The sequence below is a fragment of the Pituophis catenifer genome, unplaced genomic scaffold (genome assembly GCF_029215685.1).
Source record: "Pituophis catenifer annectens isolate HBS135680 unplaced genomic scaffold, rPitCat1.0.hap2 SCAF_7, whole genome shotgun sequence".
In the NCBI taxonomy this organism is placed as follows: Eukaryota; Metazoa; Chordata; class Lepidosauria; order Squamata; family Colubridae; genus Pituophis; species Pituophis catenifer.
This window is the reverse complement of record NW_027256887.1, coordinates 7,142,218-7,160,733: the sequence shown is the minus strand read 5'-3', so window position 1 is coordinate 7,160,733 and position 18,516 is coordinate 7,142,218. Positions and strand designations below refer to the sequence as shown.

General features: G+C 42.2%; 1 protein-coding gene across 3 annotated transcripts; it reads left to right on the top strand.

Moving 5' to 3' along the window:
• Window positions 1-9,755: 9,755 nt before the first annotated feature.
• On the top strand, window positions 9,756-18,272 carry RAD51AP1 (RAD51 associated protein 1). 3 transcript variants are annotated; one of them, XM_070947031.1, is made up of 7 exons: window positions 9,756-9,814; window positions 9,938-9,993; window positions 10,102-10,150; window positions 12,359-12,459; window positions 13,906-14,001; window positions 15,343-15,459; window positions 17,402-18,272. In XM_070947031.1, exons 1-7 carry the CDS (start codon window positions 9,804-9,806, stop codon window positions 17,527-17,529), a joined length of 558 nt encoding a protein of 185 aa, XP_070803132.1. In that variant the 5' UTR covers window positions 9,756-9,803; the 3' UTR covers window positions 17,530-18,272. The 3 variants fall into 3 exon arrangements, with proteins under 3 accessions (XP_070803132.1, XP_070803131.1, XP_070803133.1); XM_070947030.1 differs by having other exon boundaries at window positions 10,099-10,150; XM_070947032.1 differs by lacking the exon at window positions 17,402-18,272 and adding an exon at window positions 17,183-17,392 and having other exon boundaries at window positions 10,099-10,150.
• The last annotated feature ends 244 nt before the right edge of the window (window positions 18,273-18,516 follow it).

Here is an 18,516-nt window from a genome sequence, read left to right as displayed (position 1 = left end):
GAACCAGACAAAAGAGCCGATGCAATCCTAAATTGCATTAACAGAGGGATACAATCAAGATCAAGTGAGGTACTAATACCACTCTATAAAGCCTTAGTAAGACCACACCTAGAGTACTGCATCCAGTTTTGGTCACCACACTATAAAAAAGAGGTTGAGACTCTAGAAAAAGTGCAGAGAAGAGCAACCAGGATGATTAGGGGCAGTGGTGATATCTAAAATTTGTTACTACTGGTTCTGTGGGCGTGGCTTGGTGGGTGGGTGGGTAATGTGACCGGGTGGGCGTGGCCTTTTTTTTTTTTTTTAACTTTTAATACCATTTTTAAAAGTTTGGCGAAGAGGTTGTAAAAAAATGCTTTCAAAAGGCTCTGACGATCCCAGCTGAGTTGCCTGATCGACAGAGACTTTTTGTCTTTTAAATGCCTCTGACGAGGCAACTCAGCTTGGATCGTCAGAGGCATTTAAAAGAAAAAAAGGGTTTTTTTTTCTTTTAAAAGCCTCTGGTGATCCCAGCTGAGCCGCGCGAACATCAGAGGCTTTTTTTTTTTTTTAACTTTTAAAAGCATTTTTTCGGCTGAAGAGGTTGTAGAAAAAATGCTTTTAAAAGTAAAAAAAAAAAAGCCTCTGACGATCGTGCAGCTCAGTTGGGCATGGGGGGGGCAGGGATTTTTGCTACCGGTTCTCCGAACCACCCGCCTCCATCGCTACCGGATCGGGCGATCCGGTCCGAACCGGGAGCATTTCACCCCTGATTAGGGGACTGGAGACTAAAACATATGAAGAACGGTTGCAGGAACTGAGCACGGCTAGTCTAGTGAAGAGAAGGACCAGGGGAGACATGATAGCAGTCTTCTAATATTTGAGGGGCTGCCACAGAAAGGAGGGGGTCAAGCTATTTTCCAAAGTGCCTGAAGGCCAGACAAGGAATAATGGATGGAAACTGCTCAAGGAGAGATTCAACCTGGAAATAAGGAGAAGTTTTCTGACAGTGAGAGCAATCAACCAGTGGAACAGAAGTTGCCTTCGGAAGTTGTGGGAGCTTCATTGCTTGAGACTTTCAAGAAGAGATTGGACTGCCATCTGTCAGAAATGGTGTAGGGTCTCCTGCTTGGGCAGGGGGTTGGACTAGATGACCTACAAGGTCCCTTCCAACTCTGTTAATCTTTCCTCCTGAAGTTGTGGCTGCTTCTTCGCTGGAGGGTTTTTAAGACCATTTACAGTTAGAGCCAACATTTCTACTGCGAAACAAGAAGGTTGTTAAGCAAGCTGTGCCAGATTTTCCATCTTTTTGGCCACGGTTATTAAGTGAATCACAGTTGTTAAGTGAGTCGTGTTGTTGTTAAGGGAATCTGGATTCCCCCATTGACAATGCTTGTCAGAAGACGGGTGAGAAGGTCCCAGATGGTGATCAGGTGGCCCGAAGTTTCCAAGGGCCCAAATTTTGATCGCATGACGGCGAGGAGGCCATGACGGTTGTAAATCTGAGGACTGGTTGTAAGTCATTTTTTTTTCAGTGCCACTGTTACTTCAAGCGCTTGATAAATGAATGATTGTGAGTTGAGGACGAGCTGAATCAATTAATAACACGTTTCCCTGTTTAACACTTCTCCTCAGTTCTTTTTAAAATATTGATAGTTCTAAGTCAGTGATGGCTAACCTTTTTGCCGTCGCGTGCCAAAAGTGGGGAGAGTGTAGGGGGGTCACGCACGTGTGTGTCCACACCAATAATTCTATTGCCTCACCCTCCCATGCATGCGTGTGCGACCCCCCTCCCCCGGCATTCCCCCTGCTTTTGGCACGTGATGGCATGGTGGGCCCAATAGGCCCATTTTTTCGCCCTCCCCAGGCTCCAGAGGCTTTCTAGGAACCTGGGGAGGGTGAAAACAGTCTTCCCCACCTCCCCGGAGGCCCTCTGGAGGTCGGAAATGGCCCATTTGTCAACTTCTGTTGGGACTGGAAGGCCCATTTTTCGCCTTCTCCAGGATCCTAGAAAGGTTCTGGAGCCTGGGGAGAGTGAAGAATGGGCCTTCCCCCGCCCCCCTGAGCCAGAGGCCAGAAACAGATGGCCGGTGCACACATGTGCACCGGAGCTGAGCTTACGTGCCCACCAATATGGCACCGTAGGTTCGCCATCACGCTTCTAAGCTGACTGAATGTCTATCTATAGCCTTCAAAGTCAGAGGCTTGAGTTTGCTACAGTGCTGCTACAGGGGATCCTGGACTTACAACTGTTCATTTAGTGACCATTCGAAGTTACAACAGCATGGGAAAAAGTGACTTATGGCCATGTTTCACACTTATGACCGTTGCAGCATCCCCGTGGTCACGTGATCAAAATTCTCATATTTATGATGGTTGCAGTGTCCTGGGGGGTCATGTGATTTCCTCCTTTGCGACCTTCTGACAAGCAAAATGGGTCAATGGGGAAACCAGATTCACTTAACAACCGTCGTACTAACTTAACAACTGCAACATTTGGGGCTCAATGGTGGTTATTAGTTGAGGACTAACTGTAATTGTAGTGCAGTTTTAACAGATAAAGTAAGATTTCAGATGATATACTTGAAAATATACTTCAGAGCGGTGCCATGGCTGGAGGTGGAGCTCTCGCCTCACAGTCAGGAGGTTGTGAGTTCGATCCTAGGTAGAGGTAGATATTTCTCTCTCTGGGCACAATGAGAATATATCTGCTGGGGGGGAAAAAACCTCCGCATTGGCCACAGGAAGGGCATCCGGCCAGTAAATATTCAGCTCCATTCAGGTGCCCAGACTCCACTTTTAACGATTACGGGGTCGTTAAAAGAGGATAATGATACCTGAAGATATACTTGAAACTGGAACATTTAGATTAAGAATAGAAGGGACAGAAAACACCGGGCAAAATTAGGATAAATGCAATTCTGACACAAACCCCAAATTCTTGCTTTGAGCTCCGTGCTCAGAAACCTAATCTACTCCTAATCACCTGCTCAGAAAAACTGCTTCATAATTCCAGTTTGTCCCGTTAGCCTGATCCTTATTCTGAAGGATCGACTTGTTGAAACAAAAACGGAAGTTAAAAACAAACAGAAATGAGCCGAACCTTAAATCTAGCCACCCCAGAAACCGTGACGGATCATGAAAACTGCTAACAACATGTTCTAAAAAAAATATAAAAAGATAACCAGAACTGTTTTATACACCAATGGACCGCAAGTTGATATATTCGCCAAGTGAAGGACGGCAAATATTTCCTGACATTCCCCTTTAACAGATGTGCTATCAAAACAAACACTGTCTGTGTATGCTTTCTTTTTAGCGTGGACGTAAACAGAGGATCTAGGAAGTCCGTGTGTTACTAAGTGAAGATGTGAAGGTGGGCCCTTTCTATAACTGGTATATTCTAGGCATAATTACAGACAGAGTCAACCGCATGTACTCTGGTGCGATTGCTCCCTAGTCCAAGAGTTGTTAAATCTCACATCCTGCAATGACTGTATTTGGGGAGTTTGTCTCTGTCACACAACCCACACACAGCAAGCTTCCTGATTCTGCTAACCAACATGAAGCAGATGAAGTCATTGCTGAATATTAGCCTGCAGTACAGGTGTTGCCAAATCCACCGTCTGACTGTACTGTGGATCTTCGACATTGTTGTTGTTGTTAGTTGTGAAACCGTGTCCGACCCATCGCGACCCCATGGATAACGTTCCTCCAGGCCTTCCTGTCTTCTACCATCCTCTCAGTGGTGGGTCGCTCCCGGTTTGCACCGGTTTGCAAGAACCGGTAGTAAAAATTTGTAGTCGTTCGGAGAACCGGTAATAACATTGGCGGGCCACGCCCCCGAACCGGTCCCTGGCCCGGTTGCCGCTCGCTTACCCCACCCATCAGAGGCTTTTTTTTTTTTTTTTACTTTTAAAAGCATTTTTTCTACAATCTCTTCGGCTGAAAAAAATGCTTTTAAAAGTAAAAAAAAAAAGCTTCTGATGATCGCGCGGCTCAGCTGAGATCGTCAGAGGCTTCTAAAAGCATTTTTTTTCTGCAACCTCTTAAGGTTATAGAAAAAAATGCTTTTAAAAGTAAAAAAAAAAGGTTGGCCACGCCCACCCGGTCACATTATCCCCACCAAGCCACGCCCACAAAATAAGCCATGCCCACAGAACCAGTAGTAAAAAAAATTAGAACCCACCCCTGCATCCTCTGGAGTCGGTTTAAGTTCATGCCGACTGTTTCAGTGACTCCATCCAGCCACCTCGTTCTCTGCCGTCCCCTTCTTCTTTTGCCCTCAATCGTTCCCCAGGATTAGGGTCTTCTCCAGTGAGTCCTTCCTTCTCATTAGGTGGCTAAAGTAGTTGAGTTTCCTCTTCAGGATCTGGTCTTCTAAAGGGACCGCCTACTACCACCAATAGCCTCCCATCGGCCGGTACGTTCTCATAGAGAGGGGCTCCTCCGGGTGCCGTCGGCCAAACAATGTCGACTGGCAGTCCCTAGGGGGAGAGCCTTCTCTGTGGGGGCACCTACTATCTGGAAGAAGCTCTTCCCGGAGATACGGAGGATCCCGGATCTGCGCACCTTCCGCTGCGCTCTTAAGACCTTCTTATTCCACCAGGCAGGCCTGGCCTAATCTTTTCCCTCTTTTTAATTATGCAAATTTTAATCGGTTTTTAAATGATTGGGGTGTTTTAATCTGTCTGGGCCAAATTGTTTAATTCGATTTTACTTTGTTTTTAAATTTTGTATCTATGTATTTTTACTGTTTGGCTGTTCACCGCCCTGAGTCCTTCGGGAGTAGGGCGGTATATAAATCAAATAAAGTAAGTAAGTAAGTAAGTAAGTAAAGGGCAGTCAGGGTTGATCTCCTCTAGGACTGACCGGTTGGATCGCCTTGCAGTCTGAAGGCCAGACAAGGAATAATGGATGGAAACTGGTCAAGAAGAGATTCAACCTGGAAATAAGGAGAAATTTTTATGACAGGGAGAACAATCCACCGATGGAACAGAAGTTGCCTTTGGAAGTTGTGGGAGCTTCATCACTGGAAGCTTTCAAGAAGAGACTGGACTGCCATCTGTCAGAAATGGCGTAGGGTCTCTTGCTTGAGTGGGGTGGGGGTTGGACTAGATGACCTACAAGGTCCCTTCCTACTCTGTTATTCTATGTTCTTTATCCCATTAGAGACAATTGGTTGACCAATCTCTTCTTTAAAAACACCCACAATTTCTGGAGGCAGGTCGTTTCTCTCATTAATTGTTCTAACACTCCGGAAATTTCTCCTTAGTTCCAGGTTGAATTTCTCCTTGATCAGTTTCCACCTATTATTCCTTGTCTGGCCTTCAGGTGCTTTGGAAAATAGCTTGACCCCATTCCTCCTCTCTTTATATTCCATATAAAGATGGACTAGATGATCTACAAAATCCCTTCCAACTCTGTTATTCTGTTCCGTTCTGTTTCTTCTATGCATGTTTAACAAAGGCAATTTATTGTTTGGCCACGGCAAGACACACAAGCAACCATTAAAATCTCTCCCTCCTGTACAGTAGTGGCCAAAATTGTGGAAACCTTTAGGGAAAAGTATATTTTTGAGGTTTGATGGCTAATAACACCACTTTTTTGGGGGGGGGGGGAGTTCCAAGATAATCATATTCCACTGCTGGAATGGCATGGGAATAGCCCAGACCTTCACCCAATGGAAAATCTATGGAGCCGACGAAAGAAACTTGTCAGTCAGAAGAGACCCAGCAATAAAACCCAGTTAATAGAAGCCATCATTCAATCTTGGTTCCACATTAGAACAGCTGCAGAACTCAAAGACTTGGTTCACTCCATGGGAAGACGTTGTAAGGCCGTCATTCATGCTAAAGATTACCCAACGAAGTATTAACTGACATGGGGATCATTTCTGTTTATCTCGTTTTTTCTATGGTGATCATTTTTGTATATCTCATTTTTTTCTACGTGTTTCACTTTTCTTCTTTATACTGTAACTGCCATTCTAATAGCAAACCCTTCATAAAAGTGATTGCATTACATTCTTGATTAAATTATCTTTCCATTGATATATAATTTTGTGGCACTATTCCAATTAAAAAAAAAAAAGTGGTGTTATTAGCTAGTTTTAGAAAATACACTTTTCCCAAAAGGTTTCCACAATTTTGACTACCCTAATGTAGATTAAGCGAATTAGTAGCAGGGAATCGGTAGGAAAGATCAAACCACGAAAAAATCTTGTAAGCTGGAAACATTTAAAAGCAATTTTCTCGTGATGCAAATCCTCAGTGTCTATTTACTTTTACCCTGAGGTTTGGGCAAGCGTATGAATCAGACCGAAGAAAGCTGGACAGCCCAATACAGACGTAGTAATTTTTTTTTTCTTCTCCAGACTCAACGGAAGGAATGTGGCACTTCCATTATAATTTACCTGCCTACATGTTCTCTGGCTCAGATGCTAAGTGGGCGTTTCGATCTGCGAGTGGCCAAAAAGGAAACACACACTCACTTTTCTCCCTCAAAAAAAAAAAAGGAAGATCCTGATGGGTTGAAGCACAAGACATTTTTGCAACCAGGGAGATCAACAGCCGATGCCATAAAAGGACTTTCTGGATGTAAGAGGATGCAGCCCCTGGGCATCGATGGACTTTGCAGGACATTCTTGGCTACGTCATCAATAAAAATAACCCTCTTGACAAATGGCAGCAGACAAAATGTAAACCTCCAGAGGTAATTCCGGGGAGGAGAGAAAAAAAAAATATCTCTTGGAACATTTACATTTTAAAATATTTACGGAAGTATCATAACAGGAAGTGGATTTTTTTTTTCTCCCTTAAGTTGACTTGCATAAGAATGTTGAGGGCAAGTTTTGTTTCTTGCCCTTCATATTGTACAGAGAGAAGAATGGGACGATATCTAAGAACAATTTAATGGGCTTAAACCACATTCCAGCCACTTCTAACGTCACGAGCCTGGTGTTCTGACCTAGGCTTCCCCAGCATCATGAAGCCGAGTCCTCGTCCCGATAAACCCCTTTTATTTCATTTACAGTGAATTCCTCTCCAGCAAAGTCTTTCCTCTCCCGCAGTCTTTCAAGATAGTTCACAATTACCAACCTTTATCAGGCTTGGAGAGTGGCCAGGCCGAGATCTTTCAGACTCCACACTGTAACCGACAATACTTGGCAATAATGCAGGAACAAATCTTCACCCAAATGAACTAATTGTCTCCTGCAAACTCCCCTCCCCTTCGCTCCTCTTTTATTCTCTCTGGGAGGGGCCATTCACCGTCCACCTGTGCTTTACTCCTGAGTCGACCCTTGTTCCTTAGCTGTTCCCTTCTCCTGGCAGCTCTGCGCATGCACACACTGGGAACAGGCTCCAGCTGTTCTTCTGCCTCACTGATGTCTGACTCCAAAGGCAGCTGACAACTGTCAGGCGGCCCTGGCCTCCTCTCAGCCCTCATCAGAGCCTTCCCCAGACTCCAGGACTGGCCCATGTTCCTCCCCAACCTCCCTCACTGTCTGAATCTGCTGCCAGATCTGCTGGCGGGCCACAACACCTGGCTGTGAAGCAGAGGGAAAAGTCAGAGTGCTACTCTGAAAGATTATTGAAAACTCTGGATGCTTAATGTACTTACAAGCTACAGAGTTTATGGGCTACTGGATTTGAGTTCATTGCCTTGCTCTGATTCTCCAGCACCACCATTGGCAAGAGTTGGATGCAGCCAGGCAGTTTCATCAAGATTGTTTCTGAAACTGGAGCCAACAATCCAGAGCCATTTTTCTTTCTATCTTTCCACCCCTCTATTAATTTCAACTTTTCAGCGGCTTTTAATTTTCCCTCCCTGTTGCTATTTCTGATTCTAATTCCTGCTACAATCTGGTTTTTTACAATCTGTTGAGCAAAACTGGATGCAGTATTCCAGGTGTGGTCTTGCTTACTAATTACTGCATGCAGCTTGTCCTGCTTTCTATGTGGGTCCCTGTACCTCAAATATGAGAATGCTCAAGAAATGTTTGATATGTAGGAGTCGAACTACATCAGCCCTATCAATCTCTTCTGCATGATGGAGATGGGCAGGATTCCAGCTGGCCAGATGTTTGCTCTCTCTGGAGCATAATGAATGCCCTGAGATAATTTATGGACAACAATTTGCAGAGAGAGTTGCCCTCTCTTCTCTAAAAAAGAAGAGGCAGAAGGAGCTAGATCCCTGTGAATCTAACTCCTTGCTGTTGATCTCAGAAAGCTGAGACAGATTTTGTGGCGTCTCGTTTTCCTAAAGTAGATTTCAAGCTTCCATCCATTGTGTCTTGTCATGCCTTCAAGTGCTTTGGAAAATAAATTGACCCCCTCTTCTTTGTTCTTTTGTTTTTTTTTTCTTTTGAAGATATTTCGCTTCTCATCCAAGAAGCTTCGTCAGCTCTGACAGGATGGTGGGGAATGGAAGGATTTATATTCCTTGCAGACAGCTGGTCATTTGCATCCTCTAAAAGGAAGGAATATAAATAAATAAAGGAATATAAATGGAGGGAATATAAACCTTTCCATTCCCCACCATTCAGTCAGAGCCGAAGAAGCTTCTTCGACGAGAAGCGAAACGTCTCCAAAAGAAGAAAAAAACAAGAAATGTCATCAGACTCCAGGATCATACTACCATATGTGGTGGACACGTGAAGAAGCTAAGAGATATTGGACTAAGATACACACATGGCTGGAAAAAATGATAAAGAAACACATTGACTTTAAACCAGAAATATTTTTATTAGGGATTTTACCAGAAATTCCGCCTTGAGTCTTTGGAGAAAGGCGGCATACAAGTTGAACAAATAAATAAATAAATAAATAAATAAATAAATAAATATACAATAGAGATTTGCAATATCTAATTGTAAATGTCTTAACAGCGGCTAGAATCGTATTTGCTAAAAATTGGAAAGGAGAGAAGTTACCTACTGATGATGAAGTCATTAAGAAAATTATGGAATGTGCTGAAATTAGTAAATTGACATTTGAAATCAGAGAACAGGAAGATAAAACAATATTACTTGATATGGGATTTGTTTTATCAATGGATAGATAATAAAACATGGAGATGAAAGATGAGGTTGATGTAAAGATAAAATATGCGAAGTTCTTCCTTATGAGAAATAAGCTTTTGTTATAAATTGGTACAAGTTGGAAATGAGCTTAAGCACAAAAGAATGTTTACTGATCGACACACTCTCTGTAATTGTATGGAATGATGAAGGTTTTATGTTTTGTTTTTGTTTTAAAATAAAATAAAAAATTTCCAAAAAAAAAAAGTCCAGTTGCCTCTTGGAAAAAAAAGAAACTTTGGGACAGACATGAAACTGGATGGATTGAGAATCTCTGTAGAACAGAGGTGGGCAAATATGGCCCCTTTATGACCTGTGGACTTCAACTCCCAGAATTCCTGAGCCAGCTTGGCTGTCTGGGGAATTCTGGGAGTTGAAGTCCACAGATCATAAAGAGGCCATATTTGCCCACCCCTGCTATAGACTATGGACTGAGATATCCCATCTTTTCAAAACCAGGGTTCACACTAGACCCCGGAGTGAAAGAGTGGGAGCTACCCCCCCCCCAAAATCTTCCCCAACCCGAATCAAGGAAAAAAAAAAATGATTAGAATTCAGATGTGAATGTTTCCCCAGGAAACTCTGAAGCCAGAGAAACCGGGGGGGGGGGGAAGGGGACGGGGCCGAGGAGAGTGACGTAACCAGAAACCGCGCCTGGTAGTGTCTCCCGCCGCTTTCCGTAGTAGCCGGAAGTCCCCGCGGGAGGTCCGCTCTCCCACTTCCGTTTCCACCGGTGGTGGTTATGGCGCGAAGGTGGGCTCGGGGGAAACCGGGGGTGGGGGAAGGGATGAGCGGGGTGGAGGGTGGGGGAGATCGGGAATGAGGGGAAACGGGCGGCCGAGTCTTCCCCCTATGACCGCTGCGCTTGCCCGGCAGGAGCGGCCGGAGCGGGAGGGCGGCCCCTGAGGACCCGTTCCAGGAGGGCGACGAGGGTGAGTCGGGGGGAGAGAAAGGTGGGGGGGGCGTGGAGGGGGGAGGGGCGGGTCGAGGGTCTCGGCGACGGCCTGACCAAAAGCCCCCCCCTCTCTCCCCGCCAGCAGACGAGGACTTCGCCGCGCCGCCGAAGAAAGCTCGCCCCGCCGGGAAGAGGTGAGCCTGAGAGAGAGAATGTGAAGGAGGCTGTGTGGAATATGTATGGCTAGAAGGCTCCCTATGTGGTATATACGATTATATGAATATGTGGGTGTGTATTCAGATAGAGAGAGAGAGAGATGGAATAATAGATAGATAGATACATAGATAGATAGATAGATAGATAGATGATAGAAAGATGGAATGAGAGAGAGAGAGGGATAGAGATAGATAGATATAGATAGATGGAATGATAGTAGATAGATAGATAGATAGATAGATAGATAGATAGATGATAGAAAGATGGAATGAGAGAGAGAGAGGGAGATAGATAGATAGATATAGATAGATGGAATGATAGTAGATAGATAGATAGATAGATAGATAGATAGATAGATAGATGATAGAAAGATGGAATGAGAGAGAGAGAGGGATAGAGATAGATAGATATAGATAGATGGAAAGATAGATGAAATGATAGATGGATAGATAGATAGATGGAATTATAGATAGATGGAATGATAGATAGATAGATAGATGATAGAAAGATGGAATGAGAGAGAGAGAGGGATAGAGATAGATAGATATAGATAGATGGAAAGAGATAGATGAAATGATAGATAGATGATAGATGGAATGATAGATAGATGGATAGATAGATAGATGGAATTATAAATAGATAGATGGAATGATAGATAGATAGATAGATAGATGATAGATAGATGGAATGATAGATGGAATGATAGATAGAGATAGAGAGATAGATGGAATGATAGAGAGAGATAGAGATAGAGTGGGTGGATGGATGGATGGATAGATATAGATAGATAGATACAGATATATCCATATATATAGATGTGTGTGTATAGATAGATACACACACACATAAATAGGTATAGATTATAGATACATGCATATATATATATATATATATATATATATATATATATATATATATAATACATCGGTATATGTGAGTGTATATTATACGTGAATATATATTTGTGTATGTGTGTATAAATATATATGAGTGTATATATTGTATATGAATGTGTCTATTCTATTCATATGTGTGTATGAATATATATGTACATATGTATATTGTATGTGAATATATATTTGTATATATGAATATATATGTGGGTGTATGTACGTATGTGCGCATATTTATGCATATATGTGTGTATACATATGTGTATATATTTGTGTATATGTATGAATATACATATATGTGTGTATTCATGTAAATATAGATATATAGAGATTAGATATAGATATATGCATATGTCCGTGTGGTGTGTATAGATAGATAAATACACAAAGACACATGTAAATAGGTATAGATTATATATACATGCATATATGTATAGATGGATATCTGTGAGTGGGTATATTATACGTGAATATATATTTGTGTATATGAATATATATGAGTGTATATATTATATATGAATATGTGTGTATGTATATGTATGTATATTGTATGTGAATATATATATATATATGTATGAATATATGTGTGTATATATGTATGTGCATACATTATGCATATATGTGTATACGTATACATATGTGTATCTATGAATATATATTTGTGCATTTGTATGAATATACATATGTATGTGTATTGTATATGAATATGTGTGTGTATGTATAGTGTATAAATATGTATGTATATATAGAATACATGTATGTATATTCTATATGAAAATATGTGTTTGTATATATGATGTATGTATACATATATGCATGTGTATAGTATATGAATGTGTGTGTGTGTATTCATATAAACTACATTATTTATGATAATGATATTTGGTCGATTGCAAACTTGCCATGAACAGCAAGCAGCTGTTGAAAAGGAATTGCAGCCTTAGGATCCATCAGTCAAAATGTGGCTTCTAAATCATAAGAAATTGTGATGATGTCTCCCCTCCAAGTGTGAAAAAATACTGCAAAATTCCATTTGTAGCAGTTATCTCTTTAATATCAGCTACTCTACAAGATTTGCCCATTCTGTTAACAAGGACTTAGGATACCGAAGATTTGCTGTCTATTTTATTGGACCAGCTGGTTTAGCAAAGGTTATTCTGTTGTTGTGGCTGAACTTTAATGACATCATTTGTTTCTGATGTCTGTAGAATTTTGGGGTGGGTAGTGGCTGAACATTGGAGTGTCCTTTGCCCAACTGGGGGAAAAAAAATTCTGCCTTGTTTTCTGTTTCAGAGTTCCCCTCGGTGAGAAACTTTTCCAGAGAGACTTGGAAGTTACCTTAGCCCTGTCATTGAATGAATATTTGGGAAACAAAGATAAAATTCGGAAAAAAGGTGATTCTGAAACTCTCAAGATAAAAATACCGTTTTTATGTACATCTTTTGCAGTAGCAATACGTTATTTCTTGAAATTGTTTATTTCTTGCCTTCCTTTGAGTTGATAGAACAGTCAAGTTATACAGAAGGCAGCATGTTTCAGGTTTGCTACTCCTGCCAGTTGGGCTGCCTTTATCAGCATCCCTTGAAGTGAAGGTGCCAGGAACTCAGTCTGATACTGCACAGGGAAGAAATTTAATGTCCCCGATGATTGTAAGCCTGAGTGAGAAGTCACGGTTTACTTGCAAGCGGCTGTGATGTATTATGGAAATGAATGTACTGTGTTTCCCTGAAAATAAGACCCTGTCTTATATTTTTTTGAACCCTGAAATAAGCGCTTGGCCTTATTGCCATGCACTCAAAAAGCCCGATTGGGCTTATTATCAGGGGATGTCTTATTTTGGGGAAAACAGGGTATGTATGTGCAAATTACCTCTTATTTGCAAGTGCATAAGACAGCCAGCATTCTCCATTATCTTCTTTCCACACGGACAATAACTTTTATATGAGTTAATTTCATGTTGAGTGGCCCAGAACTCTAGTCTCCGGGCCCATGGTTTATTTCCTTCATCAAAATTCCCAATGTTGTTTAGCGAAAACATGTCCAGTTTGATTTACTGTCAGAGTGGTAGTGATTCATCAGTGAATGGAAGGTGGGTTAGACACTTTGAGCTCTTGCTATTGTATGGAGTGTAGGTGCCTTGTTCAGAACGGGTGCAAGAAAAGCCCAGCAGAAGCCACAGAGTCGTCTTTGTCGGAGTACATGGCCTCTGGCTCTCTCTTTTCTTCTGAAGCATTGTCTTCACTGTGTTGTGGCCCGCCAGCGGCAAGTGGAGCTGGCAGCAGATTCAGACAGTGAGGAGGTTGGGGAGGAACATGGGCCAGTCCTGGAATCTGGGGAAGGCTCTGACGAGGGCTCTGCATCAGAGGCAGAGAGGGGGCCAAGGCCGGATGCAAGTTATCAACTGCCTTTGGAGTCGGACATCAAGTGGGGCAGAAGAACAGCTGGAGCCTGTTCCCAGTGTGCGCATGCACAGAGTTGCCAGACGAAGGGAACAGCTAAAGAACAAGGGTCGACTTGGGAGTAAGGCCACAGGTGAATGACAAATGGCCCCTCCCAGAGGGAATAAAAGAGGAGCGAAAGGGGAGGGGAGTTTGCAGGAGACAATTAGTTCACTTAATTGGTTTGTGACTCCTTGCCAAGTTTTGAAGATATCGGCCTGGCAGCTCTCCAAGCCAGATAAGGTCTGTGACTGTAAATTCTCCCTTGAAAGACACTTTGCTGGATGTGAATGAGAAGAATTCACAGTAACTTAATAAAAAGGGTTTTTTGTCGGGACAAGGAGTCTGCTTCATGCTCTTGGGAAGCCTCGGTCAGAACACACTGTTTGATTTCAATTCTAGATGACCGTGCCGAACCTCAGGCAGCCGTAGAGGATTTCAAACAGGAAGCTGTGTCATCCACACCAGAGACGGACAACGATGAAAACTTACGTGCCAGTAAGATTGACCTGAAGGTGGCATGCAGCCTTCTTTCCCTAATATCATGCCCTAAGTTTGTCTCTTGGGGTTTTCTCCCTTTTTTCCTCTTAAATTGCATTTACTTGAGAATACCTAGAAGCTGATTGTAACTATGGATAGGATAGGGTAGGGTAGGGTAGGGTAGGGTAGGGTAGGGTAGGGTAGGGTAGAGTAGAATAGAATAGAATAGAATAGAATAGAATAGAATAGAATAGAATAGAATAGAATAGAATAGAATAGAATAGAATAGAATAGAATAGAATAGTCTTGGTGCATACGCTCTCAGTGTCCATAAAAGAAAAGATACATTCATCAAGAATCATAAGGTATAACACTTAAGGATAGTCATAGGGAACAAATAAGCAATCAAATCATGCTAGGAAACAGTCAGTATAAATCGTAAAGATACCAGCAACAAGGTTACAGTCATATAGTCATAAGTGGGAGGAGATGGGTGATAGGAACGATGAGAAGATTAATAGTAATGCAGTCTTAGTAACTAGTTTGACAATGTTGAGGGAATTATTTGTTTAGCAGAGTGATGGCATTCGGGGAAAAACTGTCCTTGTGTCTAGTTGTTCTGGTGTGCAGTGCCCTATAGTGTCATTTTGAGGGTAGGAGTTGAAGCAATTTATGTCCAAGATGTGAGGGGTCTGTAAATATTTTCACAGCCCTCTTTTTGACTCGTGCAGTATACAGGTCCTCAATGGAAGGCAGGTTGGTATAATTGTTTTTTTCTGCAGTTCTAATAATCCTCTGAAGTCTGTGTCTGTCTTGTTGGGTTGCAGAGCCAAACCAGACCGTTATAGAGGTGCAGATGACAGACTCAATCATTCCTCTGTAGAACTGGATCAGCAGCTCCCTTTTATGTGACTCTTTTATTTCACCGCATTTTTAAACTCAGTAATTTCATACAGACACACACCCAATATCGTCTTCTGAATCATTTTGAGCTAGCACAGCGAGTAGATTTCTACTCTAGAAAAAGATTTCCCTGCAATCAGAATGAAACAAGTGTGATGATATTAAAATATTTAGTGTCTCACTATGAAACTTTTGTGTTAAAAATCATCTCTTCTCAGTACCCTATTGTCAATATAACAAACAGAAGTGCACCTGGGCAAGTCACAAGGTTCCTTTTTTTTCCCCAAAAAGGCAACTGGGCTTTGTTGTTTTTTTTCTTTGAAAATGTTTCACTTCTCATCCAAGAAGCTTCTTCAGTTCTGGGCAAATATTGTATGCAATTAATCTGCATAGGAGGAGTTATTTGGTAACCATCCATCCATTCGTTACTTTTTCATCTTTCAATCTCACGATTAGATCAGGAAAACTCTCAGCCACTTTTGGAGATTGAATTAGGTTCTTCGGAATCTGTTGGGAAGCCATTGAAAACATCAAGCCCTTCAGTGGCCAAGAAGCCCAGCTGGACACCCCCAGGTATGTTCACACTGGTTCAGGATGACCCAGTCTCTCTCTCTGCCCTGGGCATTTGGGTTCAAGAAAGAAAGCATCTCGGGACGTGTGATGGGGACGTTGTATGAAGCATTTCTCATTCCAGAGGATGGAGCACAGCTGGACCAGAAACCAAGGCTGTTGCCCCTGCCTTGAATCAGGAAGCTCTGGGAACCGGGGGTATTTTGGGGAGAAAAAAAATAGGTAAACAGTATGAGCTTTGGGGGATTAATCCTGAAAATGAGCTTATTCCTATTTATTTATTTGTATCCCACTTTTATTATTTTTACAAATGACTTAACGTGGAGAACATTTTTTTTTTTAATTTGATTTATATGCCGCCCTTCTCCGGAGACTCAGGGTGGCTTACAGTGCGTTAAGCAATAGCCTTCATTCTTTTGTATATTTATACAAAGTCAGCTTATTGCCCCCACAAACTGGGTCCTCAATTTACCTACCTTAGAAAGGATGGAAGGCTGAGTCAACCTTGAGCCTGGCGAGATTCTATCTTATTTTAATTTATTATTTACTTTACTTACTTTTATTATTTACTATTAATTAGTTATTTGGTTTAAAATGGGATTTTATTGTACTTGTTTCTTAACTTGTGTTTGCCGCCCTGAGTCCTTCGGGAGAATGGCGGCATATAAATACATGTAATAAATAAATAAATAAATAAATTGCAGACAGCTGGTGTTAAGTTACAGTGCTTCTGTCTGTTGAGCTATCCAGGCTCAATACCCAACACACATACCCAACACACCTCCCTCCTCTTATTTCCCCCACAGCAACAACCCTGGGAGGTGGGCCGGGCTGAGCGGAGAGAGAGAAGGTCTGGCCCAATGTCACCCAGCTTGCTTTCATGGCTAAGACGGGACTAGAACTCACAATCTCCTACTTTCTAGCCTGGTGCCTTAACCACTAGACCAGGGGTCAGCAACCTGCAGCTCTGGAGCCGCATGTGGTGACTCTTTCACCCCTCTGCTGTGCCTCCTTGTCACTCAAAATATGTGTCACAACCGCCAATGTGCGACACCCGCCGGCACGTGATTTATTGAGCTTTTCAACCCCGGGTAGGCCATCCATGGATAAATCCAAGAAAAGAAAAGTTTCAGAAGAAAACAGAACGTTTAATTCAACTACATATGCTAGTTTTGTGGCCGCTCAAGAAATCGTCAGGCACGGGGAAGATTTTGTGGCTCCCGGTGTTTTCTTTTCTGTGGGAAACGGGTCCAAATGGCTCTTTGAGTGTTTAAGGTTGCAGACCCCTGCAATAGACCAAATGTATTAATTTGATTTAATATGATTCTCACATTTGATTAACAGCTGCTACCAAAAAAAAAATTGTAAAATCAGGTGAGGTCACGTGATGGCTCCGCTTAATGACTTAACACGATTTGCGACTAATTACGGGCTCAATTTTAGTTGTAAGTCAAGGACTACCTGTAAAGTATGGCAGCAGGATCTGGGGGGGGGCGGTGTCTATGAAAGTACCCCAGAATCTGTTGTGATGTACAGGTAGTCCTCGACGTACGACCCCCCCAATTGAAGCCCAAAATTTCTGTTGCTAAGCGAGACATTTGTTAAGTGAGTGTTGCCCCATTTTACGACCTTTCTGGCCACGACTGCTAAGTGAATCACTGCAGCTGTTAAATTAGTGGCAAAGTTGTTAAGTGAATCTGCCTTCCCCATTGTGTTTGCTTGTCAGGTGGTGATCACAAGATCCCGGGACAATGCAACCGTCGTAAAGACATGCCAGTTGCCAAGCTTCTGAATTCTGATCACATGACCATAGGGATGCTGAAATGGTCATAAGCGTGAAAAACAGCTTTTTTCAGTGCCGTTGTAGCTTGTGATGGCCACTAAATGATCTGTTGTAAGTCGAGGATTACCTGTTGTGTTGTTGTTTTTTTTGCATTTGTTTCAGGTGCATCTGGAAGCAAAACCAGCCCGTTGGGAAGAGCCCCTGTTAGATCACCAGTTCATGGTCTCCGCCTTGGCCTCTCCAGACTTGCCAAAGTGAAACCTTTGCATCCACCTTGTGCTGGTACCTAAGGTTGGCACGGGAAGGCTGCAGTTTGAGGTGGAACAGAGGAGAAATCCGTTTTTTAAAATACAGAACCAGGGGTGAGCAATAAAGGCATCCCAGTTTGGAAAAAGCTTTGCCTTTTAAAAATGGGTTCTGAAAAAATGGAACTATTGTCCCTTAAAATACCCAGCAATAACGCCACGGGGTTTATTTATTGTCCCTCAAAAGATCTAAGTGATAATGCCATGGTTCCATCTTCTTTCCCTCAAAAGGGTTGGCCAATGAAACACAACCCAATCTTTCTAGGTTCGATCCCAGTTTGGCCAATTCTAGCTTTTGAGGACTGCGTAACCAGCAACAGTGGTTCGGAGCATCTGTTGACCATGTAGAGCCGTGTTTCCCAACCATGGCAACTTTTAAGAGGTGTGGACTTCAACTCCCAGAATTCCCCAGCCAAACCCTGGGGAATTTGGGGAGTTGAAGTCCACGCGTCTTAAAAGTTGCCACAGTTGAGAAACAGAATGTGTCTAGAGAATGTGTTTTAAGACCAGTATGAAAGCAATGTTATTCCCTCCTTGATTTTACTTCTAATAGAAAACACAGTCATTGCTAACAGTTTACAGCTGTTGTTTGCCTGACCAATGAAATGCGCGTTCAGCTTCTAGTCCTTGCAAGCATTACTCCCTCTTTGAATGAGATACTGAATGTAGTGATCGAACGTATTTATCATCGCGACTTTAGACAATGAAATAAAATTTTTTTTTAGAAAAAACAAGCTAGGTGATTTCTATCTATTTTTACAACCAACTGTATTATAAGTTCACAGAGGGACAACAAGCACAAAAAAATAAAAAATTGGGGGCAAGGACTCAAAAAGGGAAACGTTAAGTGAGGGGGGGAAATCATTTTTAAAAATCGACTTCTGACTTAAGTTTGGACAAATACAGTCAAGTTTCCTTTTAAAACCAAACCAAAGCATAAAAATATATATTTGAATATTTTTCTAATCAATC